Source organism: Sorex araneus, chromosome 3 (genome assembly GCF_027595985.1).
Source record: "Sorex araneus isolate mSorAra2 chromosome 3, mSorAra2.pri, whole genome shotgun sequence".
Classification (NCBI taxonomy): Eukaryota; Metazoa; Chordata; class Mammalia; order Eulipotyphla; family Soricidae; genus Sorex; species Sorex araneus.
In genome coordinates this window covers 261988-278901 of record NC_073304.1, presented here as the reverse complement: position 1 = coordinate 278901, position 16914 = coordinate 261988, and the positions used below count along the sequence as shown (strand labels likewise).

Below are 16914 nucleotides of genomic sequence, written 5' to 3'. Positions count from 1 at the left end.
GGGGTGGATTCCGGGGTGAACCCGGGACTGTGAGGGGGTGAGGGAGGTGGCGCCCAGCACTGTGGGGTGCATTCCGGGGTGAACCCGGGACTGTGAGGGAGTGAGGAGGGGGCGCCCAGCACTGTGGGATGGGGTGGATTCCAGGTGAACCCGGGACTGTGAGGGGGTGAGGGAGGGGGCGCCCAGCACTGTGGGGTGGGGTGGATTCCGGGTGAACTCGGGAGATCGCAGCCCTGTTGTGGGAATGGGGCACTGCAGCTACTAGCCCTGCCTCTCCAGGAATTCCTGGGTCCAGCTGAAAACTGCTGGTCTTCCCCATGGCCTCTCCAGCTGCTGGTGGCAAGTACCTGGGCCCCAACGTTCCTCAGAACAGTTTTCTGGCACTTCCTGGTGTGACCCTCAGGCCGGAGCAGGTGTGGGAGATTGGGGAACTGCCTTTCCACTTAGGAACACAAGACAAGCAGCCTTGTAGTGGGGGGATCACATGCTTTATTGCCCATTTGGGGAAGAAATGCTCAGGTTCCCGGTAACCTGGCTGCACCCTGGGGCGACATGGGGTGTGTGCCTCCGGAGGCCCTGAGGCCCTGGAAGCATGAGGCACATCTCAGACATCCCCTCTGCTGGTTCACCTGCCGAGCGCCACCTTCCACCTGGCACCAGGGTGCCACTCAACAAGCATCCAGAGCTTGCTCTGGTCAGACGAGGGAGGAGAGGGCTAGCTAGAAGTGCGAGGCAGTTTCTGGAACGTGCTAGTCTATGATTGTCAGGAAGCAGCAACAGACATGACCCAAGAACTATTTCTCCATTCACCAGCGCTCTCTTCACAAAGCAAAAATCATGTTCTGGTGGGCACTGGAGCAGGTCCCTGGAAACGTCTTCACTCAAGACCCATCTCCAGCACTCCTCTGCCATGGGCCGGGCCAAGTCAGGCATGTTGGTGAGACAGGATGTCTTTGGCTTGCCAAGCTTGGGGGTGTACTGTGGGTTGAGCACCTGTGGCCTCAGTCCATAGGCACAGAGGTGGGCGCACCTTGTAACCCCATTTCTGTGGCTGTCAGAATCTGCGGGCCCTAGCACTCTGGTGCTCCAGCGGGATCACTTGGTCCTCGCTGAGGATGCAGCTGTGTGTGCGGCCTCTGCGTCATGGGTCAGCTCCTCCTCTTCCTCTCCAGGAGAGAAGGTCTCTCGGGCATCAAAAAAGGTGGCTGTTTCATCTTGGAGGTTCTGCTCTGCTAGGTTTGCCTCATCCTCAGTGGCTTGGCATTTCTCAGTGGGAGGGGAGGAGAACCCCAGTTTGGGAAACCGGAACCAGCCTGCCTTCTCCTGCTTGCCAGGCAGCCTTGATTCAGGCCGGGCCTCGGGCTGCTTTTGAACTGGGCCTTTTTGCTGTATTTGGGCTCCAGAGTCAGCAACTGGCTCCTCAGGGGCCGATGGAGAAAACCCAATGTTTGGGAACCAGAACCTGAAGAGCCCGGAAGACCTTTTACTTTCTGGTTTCTCTTTTGGGGGACTGTGTTCTGCCAGGGTTGCCCCAGGGCTGTCTTCAGGGGGAAATTCAAGGATTTCTGCAGGCTCCTCATCAGAACAGCTCTCGGCAAGTTGGGCACCAGAGCCAACTTCAGAGGCAGCCGTTGACTCCCTGTCGCTGGAGACCACTTCAAATGGTTCTTGAGAGTCAGCGCTCAGGACTGCCTCTGTGGGAGTTTCCTGAGCCCCGAGGCTCACACCTGTCTGGAGAGTGGGCTCTGAGAGTCTCCCCTTCAGCAGGGAGAATCCATAGGAGGCCTTCTGTGAGGCTGGGGTCTCCAACTCATGTACAGTCTCAGTAGTAAAGGTCTTGGGTCCCCAGGGATCAGCAGAGCCTGCCAGTGCCCTGCTGTGGATGGTGACTGCGTGGCTCTCGGCCTGAGCTCCTTGAATGCGCACTCTCACCTTAGAAATGGGGGGCAGTTCTGAGGAGAGGTGACAGTCCTTTAGCTGCTCCCTGCAGTGCCCTGCACTCTCCTTTAGGATGGTTGCACCCCAGATTTCAGGGCTCTCTGTCTGCAGAGTGAGGTGGAGATGGTTCTCGGGGTGCCACACTTCCCGAACCATTGGGATGAAAATGTCAGTGTCCAAGCTGGGGTCAGGGAAGGTGAACCTTGGCACCTTCAGTTTGGGAAACCGTACTTTGAGCACGGAATCTTCCCAGACTACTCCCATGCCCCCAAGGGAAGTGGGGCCTGAGCCATGGGGGCTGGGCGCCGCCAGTGTCGAAGGTCTCTTCACTGCCTCTGCTTCAGGGCCTGGGATTTCAGAAAAGCTGACTTGGGTAAGCATGAGGGGGCTTTCTCCTGGACAGGTCCCAACAGGGGAAGATGACCCGGCTGTAAGAGGCTGCTGCCCAGAGCCTGGGCCAGTACTGTGCAAATTGCGGCGAAGCACGTCAGCATAGGAGGCGCTGTCGAGAGATGCCTTGTCCTCACTGCTCTTGAGGGAATGCAGGGGCACAGCCACCTCCCCAAGGAGCCCCTGACTCATAATTCTACCAGGAGCTTCTTCTCTGGGGCTGCAGGTATCAGGTAGGAGTCTGGGAACCTTCTCCAGCCCTGCAGCCTCCCCTTTCTCCTTGGATGGAGCACGCCGCAGGCCAGGCAGGTGGAATGTAGGCATCCTAAACCAGCTGTCTCGAGAGGCTACCCCCTCTGTGCTTGACACTTGAGCATCCTTGTGTTTACAGGATGGCGGGAGTGGGTTTTCTGTGGTAGGGATCACTGGCTTCCCGAAGGGCTGCCTTGTGGAGACTTCCCCACAGGCACTATTTCCTAGAGAGAGGCTGTGTTGCTCTGTGGTGCCAGAGTCCTTGAAGCCACTCTTGGCCACGAAGGTCCCAGAAAAGGTAGGGTGCGGCTCTCCTGACGACAGACCAGCCCTGGCCTGGGAGAGCTCAGCTGTAAGAAGAGTAAGCTCTGGCAGCGCTGGGCCAGTCTGCTCTAGCTTGCTCCCCTCTCCATCCTCCTCTGGAGGGACATCCGTTGGGGGAATAGAAACTTGGGGCACCCCTTGAAGCCTGTCTGTTTCTGTGGCTGCACTGAGCTTTACATCCTCCAGGTGGTGTTTAGGGACACCTTTCTTGGGAGACCACCGAAAAGATGGGAGCTTGAGCTTGGGCATTTTTAATGGACTGCCCTTCCGTGCCCGGTCAGCACCCTCAGTGGGAGCTCCACATGCCGCTGCTGCAGAAGACCCCTCAGTGTGTGATGGGACCTCGGGGGCCATGCACAGAGAATCTGAACCTGAACACAACAGCTGTGGGCCAGTCACAGGGCTTTCTGAGGAGTCAAAACCCTGTGAGGAATAAGGGCCAGACACAGTATGGGGAACCAGAGCATCAGGGGCCTCGAAACCAACCACCATTCTGGGATCTGAATACTGAAACTTTGGTCTATGAAATTTAGGAAAAGTCACAGGTGTATATGATGTGGGAAACAAAGAAACCCGAGGTTCAGGATGAGAATCAACAGGGGACAGCAGTTCTCCATCGACGGTGCCAAGGGAGACATCACCCAAGACCACTTCGGAGCTCTCCAGGGGCAATACACCTGAGTGAAGAGCATAAGAGGCATCATCCTGGGATGTGATTACGGTGCCAGTATCAGAGGGAACAGAGAAGGAGGCATCAGACTGGAACTGATGACGAACAGTACTGGAGGAAACAGATGAAAAACCAGGAACTGAAATCTGAGGTGCAGGGCCTAATGCATCATCCAGGTCAACGTTTACAGAGTGATCCGTAGACTTGCTAAAGGAAGAACCCCTGAAGGACGGCATCTTGAACTTGGGCATCTTGAACTTGCTGTCCCTGGCCCCCACGTCCTTGCCTCCCAGGGCGATGTCCGCCTCCAGCGTGGCATCAGGGGCGCGAATCTCGACGTCAGCGGTGGGCAGCTTCACCTCGACGCTGGGGGTGCTGACCTCTGCCTTGGGGCCCTTCACGTCCAGCTTGGGCGCCGAGATGTCCACCTGGGGCGCCTTGAAGTCCACTTTGGGCACCTTGAAGCTGGGGGTCTTCACCTTGGGCAGGTGGCCCTTGAGGCCGCCTCTGACTTCCACGTCCGGGAGTGTGGCTTCGGGTACCTCCAGCTCAGGGGGCTGCACGGCCTTGACGCCTGATGCGACATCCACGTCCACGGACGGGAGCTGGATGCTGAGGTCTCCGGTCTTGAGGTCCCCTTGGGCAGAGGGCAGGGTGACGTCCGCCTGCACCTCGGGCAGCGTGACGTCCACGTCGCTGTGCATGGAGGCCTCGATGGACTTGCCAGCTGCGGAGCCCCCGAAGGACGGCATCTTGAACTTGGGCATCTTGAACTTGCTGTCCCTGGCCCCCACGTCCTTGCCTCCCAGGGCGATGTCCGCCTCCAGCGTGGCATCAGGGGCGCGAATCTCGACGTCAGCGGTGGGCAGCTTCACCTCGACGCTGGGGGTGCTGACCTCTGCCTTGGGGCCCTTCACGTCCAGCTTGGGCGCCGAGATGTCCACCTGGGGCGCCTTGAAGTCCACTTTGGGCACCTTGAAGCTGGGGGTCTTCACCTTGGGCAGGTGGCCCTTGAGGCCGCCTCTGACTTCCACGTCCGGGAGTGTGGCTTCGGGTACCTCCAGCTCAGGGGGCTGCACGGCCTTGACGCCTGATGTGACATCCACGTCCACGGACGGGAGCTGGATGCTGAGGTCTCCGGTCTTGAGGTCCCCTTGGGCAGAGGGCAGGGTGACGTCCGCCTGCACCTCGGGCAGCGTGACGTCCACGTCGCTGTGCATGGAGGCCTCGATGGACTTGCCAGCAGCGGAGCCCCCGAAGGACGGCATCTTGAACTTGGGCATCTTGAACTTGCTGTCCCTGGCCCCCACGTCCTTGCCTCCCAGGGCGATGTCCGCCTCCAGCGTGGCATCAGGGGCGCGAATCTCGACGTCAGCGGTGGGCAGCTTCACCTCGACGCTGGGGGTGCTGACCTCTGCCTTGGGGCCCTTCACGTCCAGCTTGGGCGCCGAGATGTCCACCTGGGGCGCCTTGAAGTCCACTTTGGGCACCTTGAAGCTGGGGGTCTTCACCTTGGGCAGGTGGCCCTTGAGGCCGCCTCTGACTTCCACGTCCGGGAGTGTGGCTTCGGGTACCTCCAGCTCAGGGGGCTGCACGGCCTTGACGCCTGATGCGACATCCACGTCCACGGACGGGAGCTGGATGCTGAGGTCTCCGGTCTTGAGGTCCCCTTGGGCAGAGGGCAGGGTGACGTCCGCCTGCACCTCGGGCAGCGTGACGTCCACGTCGCTGTGCATGGAGGCCTCGATGGACTTGCCAGCAGCGGAGCCCCCGAAGGACGGCATCTTGAACTTGGGCATCTTGAACTTGCTGTCCCTGGCCCCCACGTCCTTGCCTCCCAGGGCGATGTCCGCCTCCAGCGTGGCATCAGGGGCGCGAATCTCGACGTCAGCGGTGGGCAGCTTCACCTCGACGCTGGGGGTGCTGACCTCTGCCTTGGGGCCCTTCACGTCCAGCTTGGGCGCCGAGATGTCCACCTGGGGCGCCTTGAAGTCCACTTTGGGCACCTTGAAGCTGGGGGTCTTCACCTTGGGCAGGTGGCCCTTGAGGCCGCCTCTGACTTCCACGTCCGGGAGTGTGGCTTCGGGTACCTCCAGCTCAGGGGGCTGCACGGCCTTGACGCCTGATGCGACATCCACGTCCACGGACGGGAGCTGGATGCTGAGGTCTCCGGTCTTGAGGTCCCCTTGGGCAGAGGGCAGGGTGACGTCCGCCTGCACCTCGGGCAGCGTGACGTCCACGTCGCTGTGCATGGAGGCCTCGATGGACTTGCCAGCAGCGGAGCCCCCGAAGGACGGCATCTTGAACTTGGGCATCTTGAACTTGCTGTCCCTGGCCCCCACGTCCTTGCCTCCCAGGGCGATGTCCGCCTCCAGCGTGGCATCAGGGGCGCGAATCTCGACGTCAGCGGTGGGCAGCTTCACCTCGACGCTGGGGGTGCTGACCTCTGCCTTGGGGCCCTTCACGTCCAGCTTGGGCGCCGAGATGTCCACCTGGGGCGCCTTGAAGTCCACTTTGGGCACCTTGAAGCTGGGGGTCTTCACCTTGGGCAGGTGGCCCTTGAGGCCGCCTCTGACTTCCACGTCCGGGAGTGTGGCTTCGGGTACCTCCAGCTCAGGGGGCTGCACGGCCTTGACGCCTGATGCGACATCCACGTCCACGGACGGGAGCTGGATGCTGAGGTCTCCGGTCTTGAGGTCCCCTTGGGCAGAGGGCAGGGTGACGTCCGCCTGCACCTCGGGCAGCGTGACGTCCACGTCGCTGTGCATGGAGGCCTCGATGGACTTGCCAGCTGCGGAGCCCCCGAAGGACGGCATCTTGAACTTGGGCATCTTGAACTTGCTGTCCCTGGCCCCCACGTCCTTGCCTCCCAGGGCGATGTCCGCCTCCAGCGTGGCATCAGGGGCGCGAATCTCGACGTCAGCGGTGGGCAGCTTCACCTCGACGCTGGGGGTGCTGACCTCTGCCTTGGGGCCCTTCACGTCCAGCTTGGGCGCCGAGATGTCCACCTGGGGCGCCTTGAAGTCCACTTTGGGCACCTTGAAGCTGGGGGTCTTCACCTTGGGCAGGTGGCCCTTGAGGCCGCCTCTGACTTCCACGTCCGGGAGTGTGGCTTCGGGTACCTCCAGCTCAGGGGGCTGCACGGCCTTGACGCCTGATGCGACATCCACGTCCACGGACGGGAGCTGGATGCTGAGGTCTCCGGTCTTGAGGTCCCCTTGGGCAGAGGGCAGGGTGACGTCCGCCTGCACCTCGGGCAGCGTGACGTCCACGTCGCTGTGCATGGAGGCCTCGATGGACTTGCCAGCTGTGGAGCCCCCGAAGGACGGCATCTTGAACTTGGGCATCTTGAACTTGCTGTCCCTGGCCCCCACGTCCTTGCCTCCCAGGGCGATGTCCGCCTCCAGCGTGGCATCAGGGGCGCGAATCTCGACGTCAGCGGTGGGCAGCTTCACCTCGACGCTGGGGGTGCTGACCTCTGCCTTGGGGCCCTTCACGTCCAGCTTGGGCGCCGAGATGTCCACCTGGGGCGCCTTGAAGTCCACTTTGGGCACCTTGAAGCTGGGGGTCTTCACCTTGGGCAGGTGGCCCTTGAGGCCGCCTCTGACTTCCACGTCCGGGAGTGTGGCTTCGGGTACCTCCAGCTCAGGGGGCTGCACGGCCTTGACGCCTGATGCGACATCCACGTCCACGGACGGGAGCTGGATGCTGAGGTCTCCGGTCTTGAGGTCCCCTTGGGCAGAGGGCAGGGTGACGTCCGCCTGCACCTCGGGCAGCGTGACGTCCACGTCGCTGTGCATGGAGGCCTCGATGGACTTGCCAGCTGCGGAGCCCCCGAAGGACGGCATCTTGAACTTGGGCATCTTGAACTTGCTGTCCCTGGCCCCCACGTCCTTGCCTCCCAGGGCGATGTCCGCCTCCAGCGTGGCATCAGGGGCGCGAATCTCGACGTCAGCGGTGGGCAGCTTCACCTCGACGCTGGGGGTGCTGACCTCTGCCTTGGGGCCCTTCACGTCCAGCTTGGGCGCCGAGATGTCCACCTGGGGCGCCTTGAAGTCCACTTTGGGCACCTTGAAGCTGGGGGTCTTCACCTTGGGCAGGTGGCCCTTGAGGCCGCCTCTGACTTCCACGTCCGGGAGTGTGGCTTCGGGTACCTCCAGCTCAGGGGGCTGCACGGCCTTGACGCCTGATGCGACATCCACGTCCACGGACGGGAGCTGGATGCTGAGGTCTCCGGTCTTGAGGTCCCCTTGGGCAGAGGGCAGGGTGACGTCCGCCTGCACCTCGGGCAGCGTGACGTCCACGTCGCTGTGCATGGAGGCCTCGATGGACTTGCCAGCTGCGGAGCCCCCGAAGGACGGCATCTTGAACTTGGGCATCTTGAACTTGCTGTCCCTGGCCCCCACGTCCTTGCCTCCCAGGGCGATGTCCGCCTCCAGCGTGGCATCAGGGGCGCGAATCTCGACGTCAGCGGTGGGCAGCTTCACCTCGACGCTGGGGGTGCTGACCTCTGCCTTGGGGCCCTTCACGTCCAGCTTGGGCGCCGAGATGTCCACCTGGGGCGCCTTGAAGTCCACTTTGGGCACCTTGAAGCTGGGGGTCTTCACCTTGGGCAGGTGGCCCTTGAGGCCGCCTCTGACTTCCACGTCCGGGAGTGTGGCTTCGGGTACCTCCAGCTCAGGGGGCTGCACGGCCTTGACGCCTGATGCGACATCCACGTCCACGGACGGGAGCTGGATGCTGAGGTCTCCGGTCTTGAGGTCCCCTTGGGCAGAGGGCAGGGTGACGTCCGCCTGCACCTCGGGCAGCGTGACGTCCACGTCGCTGTGCATGGAGGCCTCGATGGACTTGCCAGCTGCGGAGCCCCCGAAGGACGGCATCTTGAACTTGGGCATCTTGAACTTGCTGTCCCTGGCCCCCACGTCCTTGCCTCCCAGGGCGATGTCCGCCTCCAGCGTGGCATCAGGGGCGCGAATCTCGACGTCAGCGGTGGGCAGCTTCACCTCGACGCTGGGGGTGCTGACCTCTGCCTTGGGGCCCTTCACGTCCAGCTTGGGCGCCGAGATGTCCACCTGGGGCGCCTTGAAGTCCACTTTGGGCACCTTGAAGCTGGGGGTCTTCACCTTGGGCAGGTGGCCCTTGAGGCCGCCTCTGACTTCCACGTCCGGGAGTGTGGCTTCGGGTACCTCCAGCTCAGGGGGCTGCACGGCCTTGACGCCTGATGCGACATCCACGTCCACGGACGGGAGCTGGATGCTGAGGTCTCCGGTCTTGAGGTCCCCTTGGGCAGAGGGCAGGGTGACGTCCGCCTGCACCTCGGGCAGCGTGACGTCCACGTCGCTGTGCATGGAGGCCTCGATGGACTTGCCAGCTGCGGAGCCCCCGAAGGACGGCATCTTGAACTTGGGCATCTTGAACTTGCTGTCCCTGGCCCCCACGTCCTTGCCTCCCAGGGCGATGTCCGCCTCCAGCGTGGCATCAGGGGCGCGAATCTCGACGTCAGCGGTGGGCAGCTTCACCTCGACGCTGGGGGTGCTGACCTCTGCCTTGGGGCCCTTCACGTCCAGCTTGGGCGCCGAGATGTCCACCTGGGGCGCCTTGAAGTCCACTTTGGGCACCTTGAAGCTGGGGGTCTTCACCTTGGGCAGGTGGCCCTTGAGGCCGCCTCTGACTTCCACGTCCGGGAGTGTGGCTTCGGGTACCTCCAGCTCAGGGGGCTGCACGGCCTTGACGCCTGATGCGACATCCACGTCCACGGACGGGAGCTGGATGCTGAGGTCTCCGGTCTTGAGGTCCCCTTGGGCAGAGGGCAGGGTGACGTCCGCCTGCACCTCGGGCAGCGTGACGTCCACGTCGCTGTGCATGGAGGCCTCGATGGACTTGCCAGCAGCGGAGCCCCCGAAGGACGGCATCTTGAACTTGGGCATCTTGAACTTGCTGTCCCTGGCCCCCACGTCCTTGCCTCCCAGGGCGATGTCCGCCTCCAGCGTGGCATCAGGGGCGCGAATCTCGACGTCAGCGGTGGGCAGCTTCACCTCGACGCTGGGGGTGCTGACCTCTGCCTTGGGGCCCTTCACGTCCAGCTTGGGCGCCGAGATGTCCACCTGGGGCGCCTTGAAGTCCACTTTGGGCACCTTGAAGCTGGGGGTCTTCACCTTGGGCAGGTGGCCCTTGAGGCCGCCTCTGACTTCCACGTCCGGGAGTGTGGCTTCGGGTACCTCCAGCTCAGGGGGCTGCACGGCCTTGACGCCTGATGCGACATCCACGTCCACGGACGGGAGCTGGATGCTGAGGTCTCCGGTCTTGAGGTCCCCTTGGGCAGAGGGCAGGGTGACGTCCGCCTGCACCTCGGGCAGCGTGACGTCCACGTCGCTGTGCATGGAGGCCTCGATGGACTTGCCAGCTGCGGAGCCCCCGAAGGACGGCATCTTGAACTTGGGCATCTTGAACTTGCTGTCCCTGGCCCCCACGTCCTTGCCTCCCAGGGCGATGTCCGCCTCCAGCGTGGCATCAGGGGCGCGAATCTCGACGTCAGCGGTGGGCAGCTTCACCTCGACGCTGGGGGTGCTGACCTCTGCCTTGGGGCCCTTCACGTCCAGCTTGGGCGCCGAGATGTCCACCTGGGGCGCCTTGAAGTCCACTTTGGGCACCTTGAAGCTGGGGGTCTTCACCTTGGGCAGGTGGCCCTTGAGGCCGCCTCTGACTTCCACGTCCGGGAGTGTGGCTTCGGGTACCTCCAGCTCAGGGGGCTGCACGGCCTTGACGCCTGATGCGACATCCACGTCCACGGACGGGAGCTGGATGCTGAGGTCTCCGGTCTTGAGGTCCCCTTGGGCAGAGGGCAGGGTGACGTCCGCCTGCACCTCGGGCAGCGTGACGTCCACGTCGCTGTGCATGGAGGCCTCGATGGACTTGCCAGCTGCGGAGCCCCCGAAGGACGGCATCTTGAACTTGGGCATCTTGAACTTGCTGTCCCTGGCCCCCACGTCCTTGCCTCCCAGGGCGATGTCCGCCTCCAGCGTGGCATCAGGGGCGCGAATCTCGACGTCAGCGGTGGGCAGCTTCACCTCGACGCTGGGGGTGCTGACCTCTGCCTTGGGGCCCTTCACGTCCAGCTTGGGCGCCGAGATGTCCACCTGGGGCGCCTTGAAGTCCACTTTGGGCACCTTGAAGCTGGGGGTCTTCACCTTGGGCAGGTGGCCCTTGAGGCCGCCTCTGACTTCCACGTCCGGGAGTGTGGCTTCGGGTACCTCCAGCTCAGGGGGCTGCACGGCCTTGACGCCTGATGCGACATCCACGTCCACGGACGGGAGCTGGATGCTGAGGTCTCCGGTCTTGAGGTCCCCTTGGGCAGAGGGCAGGGTGACGTCCGCCTGCACCTCGGGCAGCGTGACGTCCACGTCGCTGTGCATGGAGGCCTCGATGGACTTGCCAGCTGCGGAGCCCCCGAAGGACGGCATCTTGAACTTGGGCATCTTGAACTTGCTGTCCCTGGCCCCCACGTCCTTGCCTCCCAGGGCGATGTCCGCCTCCAGCGTGGCATCAGGGGCGCGAATCTCGACGTCAGCGGTGGGCAGCTTCACCTCGACGCTGGGGGTGCTGACCTCTGCCTTGGGGCCCTTCACGTCCAGCTTGGGCGCCGAGATGTCCACCTGGGGCGCCTTGAAGTCCACTTTGGGCACCTTGAAGCTGGGGGTCTTCACCTTGGGCAGGTGGCCCTTGAGGCCGCCTCTGACTTCCACGTCCGGGAGTGTGGCTTCGGGTACCTCCAGCTCAGGGGGCTGCACGGCCTTGACGCCTGATGCGACATCCACGTCCACGGACGGGAGCTGGATGCTGAGGTCTCCGGTCTTGAGGTCCCCTTGGGCAGAGGGCAGGGTGACGTCCGCCTGCACCTCGGGCAGCGTGACGTCCACGTCGCTGTGCATGGAGGCCTCGATGGACTTGCCAGCAGCGGAGCCCCCGAAGGACGGCATCTTGAACTTGGGCATCTTGAACTTGCTGTCCCTGGCCCCCACGTCCTTGCCTCCCAGGGCGATGTCCGCCTCCAGCGTGGCATCAGGGGCGCGAATCTCGACGTCAGCGGTGGGCAGCTTCACCTCGACGCTGGGGGTGCTGACCTCTGCCTTGGGGCCCTTCACGTCCAGCTTGGGCGCCGAGATGTCCACCTGGGGCGCCTTGAAGTCCACTTTGGGCACCTTGAAGCTGGGGGTCTTCACCTTGGGCAGGTGGCCCTTGAGGCCGCCTCTGACTTCCACGTCCGGGAGTGTGGCTTCGGGTACCTCCAGCTCAGGGGGCTGCACGGCCTTGACGCCTGATGCGACATCCACGTCCACGGACGGGAGCTGGATGCTGAGGTCTCCGGTCTTGAGGTCCCCTTGGGCAGAGGGCAGGGTGACGTCCGCCTGCACCTCGGGCAGCGTGACGTCCACGTCGCTGTGCATGGAGGCCTCGATGGACTTGCCAGCAGCGGAGCCCCCGAAGGACGGCATCTTGAACTTGGGCATCTTGAACTTGCTGTCCCTGGCCCCCACGTCCTTGCCTCCCAGGGCGATGTCCGCCTCCAGCGTGGCATCAGGGGCGCGAATCTCGACGTCAGCGGTGGGCAGCTTCACCTCGACGCTGGGGGTGCTGACCTCTGCCTTGGGGCCCTTCACGTCCAGCTTGGGCGCCGAGATGTCCACCTGGGGCGCCTTGAAGTCCACTTTGGGCACCTTGAAGCTGGGGGTCTTCACCTTGGGCAGGTGGCCCTTGAGGCCGCCTCTGACTTCCACGTCCGGGAGTGTGGCTTCGGGTACCTCCAGCTCAGGGGGCTGCACGGCCTTGACGCCTGATGCGACATCCACGTCCACGGACGGGAGCTGGATGCTGAGGTCTCCGGTCTTGAGGTCCCCTTGGGCAGAGGGCAGGGTGACGTCCGCCTGCACCTCGGGCAGCGTGACGTCCACGTCGCTGTGCATGGAGGCCTCGATGGACTTGCCAGCAGCGGAGCCCCCGAAGGACGGCATCTTGAACTTGGGCATCTTGAACTTGCTGTCCCTGGCCCCCACGTCCTTGCCTCCCAGGGCGATGTCCGCCTCCAGCGTGGCATCAGGGGCGCGAATCTCGACGTCAGCGGTGGGCTGCTTCACCTCGACGCTGGGGGTGCTGACCTCTGCCTTGGGGCCCTTCACGTCCAGCTTGGGCGCCGAGATGTCCACCTGGGGCGCCTTGAAGTCCACTTTGGGCACCTTGAAGCTGGGGGTCTTCACCTTGGGCAGGTGGCCCTTGAGGCCGCCTCTGACTTCCACGTCCGGGAGTGTGGCTTCGGGTACCTCCAGCTCAGGGGGCTGCACGGCCTTGACGCCTGATGCGACATCCACGTCCACGGACGGGAGCTGGATGCTGAGGTCTCCGGTCTTGAGGTCCCCTTGGGCAGAGGGCAGGGTGACGTCCGCCTGCACCTCGGGCAGCGTGACGTCCACGTCGCTGTGCATGGAGGCCTCGATGGACTTGCCAGCTGCGGAGCCCCCGAAGGACGGCATCTTGAACTTGGGCATCTTGAACTTGCTGTCCCTGGCCCCCACGTCCTTGCCTCCCAGGGCGATGTCCGCCTCCAGCGTGGCATCAGGGGCGCGAATCTCGACGTCAGCGGTGGGCAGCTTCACCTCGACGCTGGGGGTGCTGACCTCTGCCTTGGGGCCCTTCACGTCCAGCTTGGGCGCCGAGATGTCCACCTGGGGCGCCTTGAAGTCCACTTTGGGCACCTTGAAGCTGGGGGTCTTCACCTTGGGCAGGTGGCCCTTGAGGCCGCCTCTGACTTCCACGTCCGGGAGTGTGGCTTCGGGTACCTCCAGCTCAGGGGGCTGCACGGCCTTGACGCCTGATGCGACATCCACGTCCACGGACGGGAGCTGGATGCTGAGGTCTCCGGTCTTGAGGTCCCCTTGGGCAGAGGGCAGGGTGACGTCCGCCTGCACCTCGGGCAGCGTGACGTCCACGTCGCTGTGCATGGAGGCCTCGATGGACTTGCCAGCTGCGGAGCCCCCGAAGGACGGCATCTTGAACTTGGGCATCTTGAACTTGCTGTCCCTGGCCCCCACGTCCTTGCCTCCCAGGGCGATGTCCGCCTCCAGCGTGGCATCAGGGGCGCGAATCTCGACGTCAGCGGTGGGCAGCTTCACCTCGACGCTGGGGGTGCTGACCTCTGCCTTGGGGCCCTTCACGTCCAGCTTGGGCGCCGAGATGTCCACCTGGGGCGCCTTGAAGTCCACTTTGGGCACCTTGAAGCTGGGGGTCTTCACCTTGGGCAGGTGGCCCTTGAGGCCGCCTCTGACTTCCACGTCCGGGAGTGTGGCTTCGGGTACCTCCAGCTCAGGGGGCTGCACGGCCTTGACGCCTGATACGACATCCACGTCCACGGACGGGAGCTGGATGCTGAGGTCTCCGGTCTTGAGGTCCCCTTGGGCAGAGGGCAGGGTGACGTCCGCCTGCACCTCGGGCAGCGTGACGTCCACGTCGCTGTGCATGGAGGCCTCGATGGACTTGCCAGCAGCGGAGCCCCCGAAGGACGGCATCTTGAACTTGGGCATCTTGAACTTGCTGTCCCTGGCCCCCACGTCCTTGCCTCCCAGGGCGATGTCCGCCTCCAGCGTGGCATCAGGGGCGCGAATCTCGACGTCAGCGGTGGGCAGCTTCACCTCGACGCTGGGGGTGCTGACCTCTGCCTTGGGGCCCTTCACGTCCAGCTTGGGCGCCGAGATGTCCACCTGGGGCGCCTTGAAGTCCACTTTGGGCACCTTGAAGCTGGGGGTCTTCACCTTGGGCAGGTGGCCCTTGAGGCCGCCTCTGACTTCCACGTCCGGGAGTGTGGCTTCGGGTACCTCCAGCTCAGGGGGCTGCACGGCCTTGACGCCTGATGCGACATCCACGTCCACGGACGGGAGCTGGATGCTGAGGTCTCCGGTCTTGAGGTCCCCTTGGGCAGAGGGCAGGGTGACGTCCGCCTGCACCTCGGGCAGCGTGACGTCCACGTCGCTGTGCATGGAGGCCTCGATGGACTTGCCAGCTGCGGAGCCCCCGAAGGACGGCATCTTGAACTTGGGCATCTTGAACTTGCTGTCCCTGGCCCCCACGTCCTTGCCTCCCAGGGCGATGTCCGCCTCCAGCGTGGCATCAGGGGCGCGAATCTCGACGTCAGCGGTGGGCAGCTTCACCTCGACGCTGGGGGTGCTGACCTCTGCCTTGGGGCCCTTCACGTCCAGCTTGGGCGCCGAGATGTCCACCTGGGGCGCCTTGAAGTCCACTTTGGGCACCTTGAAGCTGGGGGTCTTCACCTTGGGCAGGTGGCCCTTGAGGCCGCCTCTGACTTCCACGTCCGGGAGTGTGGCTTCGGGTACCTCCAGCTCAGGGGGCTGCACGGCCTTGACGCCTGATGCGACATCCACGTCCACGGACGGGAGCTGGATGCTGAGGTCTCCGGTCTTGAGGTCCCCTTGGGCAGAGGGCAGGGTGACGTCCGCCTGCACCTCGGGCAGCGTGACGTCCACGTCGCTGTGCATGGAGGCCTCGATGGACTTGCCAGCAGCGGAGCCCCCGAAGGACGGCATCTTGAACTTGGGCATCTTGAACTTGCTGTCCCTGGCCCCCACGTCCTTGCCTCCCAGGGCGATGTCCGCCTCCAGCGTGGCATCAGGGGCGCGAATCTCGACGTCAGCGGTGGGCAGCTTCACCTCGACGCTGGGGGTGCTGACCTCTGCCTTGGGGCCCTTCACGTCCAGCTTGGGCGCCGAGATGTCCACCTGGGGCGCCTTGAAGTCCACTTTGGGCACCTTGAAGCTGGGGGTCTTCACCTTGGGCAGGTGGCCCTTGAGGCCGCCTCTGACTTCCACGTCCGGGAGTGTGGCTTCGGGTACCTCCAGCTCAGGGGGCTGCACGGCCTTGACGCCTGATGCGACATCCACGTCCACGGACGGGAGCTGGATGCTGAGGTCTCCGGTCTTGAGGTCCCCTTGGGCAGAGGGCAGGGTGACGTCCGCCTGCACCTCGGGCAGCGTGACGTCCACGTCGCTGTGCATGGAGGCCTCGATGGACTTGCCAGCTGCGGAGCCCCCGAAGGACGGCATCTTGAACTTGGGCATCTTGAACTTGCTGTCCCTGGCCCCCACGTCCTTGCCTCCCAGGGCGATGTCCGCCTCCAGCGTGGCATCAGGGGCGCGAATCTCGACGTCAGCGGTGGGCAGCTTCACCTCGACGCTGGGGGTGCTGACCTCTGCCTTGGGGCCCTTCACGTCCAGCTTGGGCGCCGAGATGTCCACCTGGGGCGCCTTGAAGTCCACTTTGGGCACCTTGAAGCTGGGGGTCTTCACCTTGGGCAGGTGGCCCTTGAGGCCGCCTCTGACTTCCACGTCCGGGAGTGTGGCTTCGGGTACCTCCAGCTCAGGGGGCTGCACGGCCTTGACGCCTGATGCGACATCCACGTCCACGGACGGGAGCTGGATGCTGAGGTCTCCGGTCTTGAGGTCCCCTTGGGCAGAGGGCAGGGTGACGTCCGCCTGCACCTCGGGCAGCGTGACGTCCACGTCGCTGTGCATGGAGGCCTCGATGGACTTGCCAGCAGCGGAGCCCCCGAAGGACGGCATCTTGAACTTGGGCATCTTGAACTTGCTGTCCCTGGCCCCCACGTCCTTGCCTCCCAGGGCGATGTCCGCCTCCAGCGTGGCATCAGGGGCGCGAATCTCGACGTCAGCGGTGGGCTGCTTCACCTCGACGCTGGGGGTGCTGACCTCTGCCTTGGGGCCCTTCACGTCCAGCTTGGGCGCCGAGATGTCCACCTGGGGCGCCTTGAAGTCCACTTTGGGCACCTTGAAGCTGGGGGTCTTCACCTTGGGCAGGTGGCCCTTGAGGCCGCCTCTGACTTCCACGTCCGGGAGTGTGGCTTCGGGTACCTCCAGCTCAGGGGGCTGCACGGCCTTGACGCCTGATGCGACATCCACGTCCACGGACGGGAGCTGGATGCTGAGGTCTCCGGTCTTGAGGTCCCCTTGGGCAGAGGGCAGGGTGACGTCCGCCTGCACCTCGGGCAGCGTGACGTCCACGTCGCTGTGCATGGAGGCCTCGATGGACTTGCCAGCTGCGGAGCCCCCGAAGGACGGCATCTTGAACTTGGGCATCTTGAACTTGCTGTCCCTGGCCCCCACGTCCTTGCCTCCCAGGGCGATGTCCGCCTCCAGCGTGGCATCAGGGGCGCGAATCTCGACGTCAGCGGTGGGCAGCTTCACCTCGACGCTGGGGGTGCTGACCTCTGCCTTGGGGCCCTTCACGTCCAGCTTGGGCGCCGAGATGTCCACCTGGGGCGCCTT

At 64.0% G+C, this 16914-nt stretch overlaps 1 protein-coding gene across 1 annotated transcript in view; it reads right to left on the bottom strand.

Annotated features, from left to right (window-relative positions):
- Positions 1–483: 483 nt before the first annotated feature.
- The window catches only part of AHNAK2 (AHNAK nucleoprotein 2), a 32906-nt gene continuing 16475 nt past the window's right edge, over positions 484–16914 (bottom strand). The window contains exon 8 of the mRNA XM_055130203.1: positions 484–16290. Within this exon, the coding sequence (XP_054986178.1) occupies positions 1096–16290 (15195 nt within the window). The 3' untranslated portion in view covers positions 484–1095. The remainder of the gene's footprint in view (positions 16291–16914) is intronic.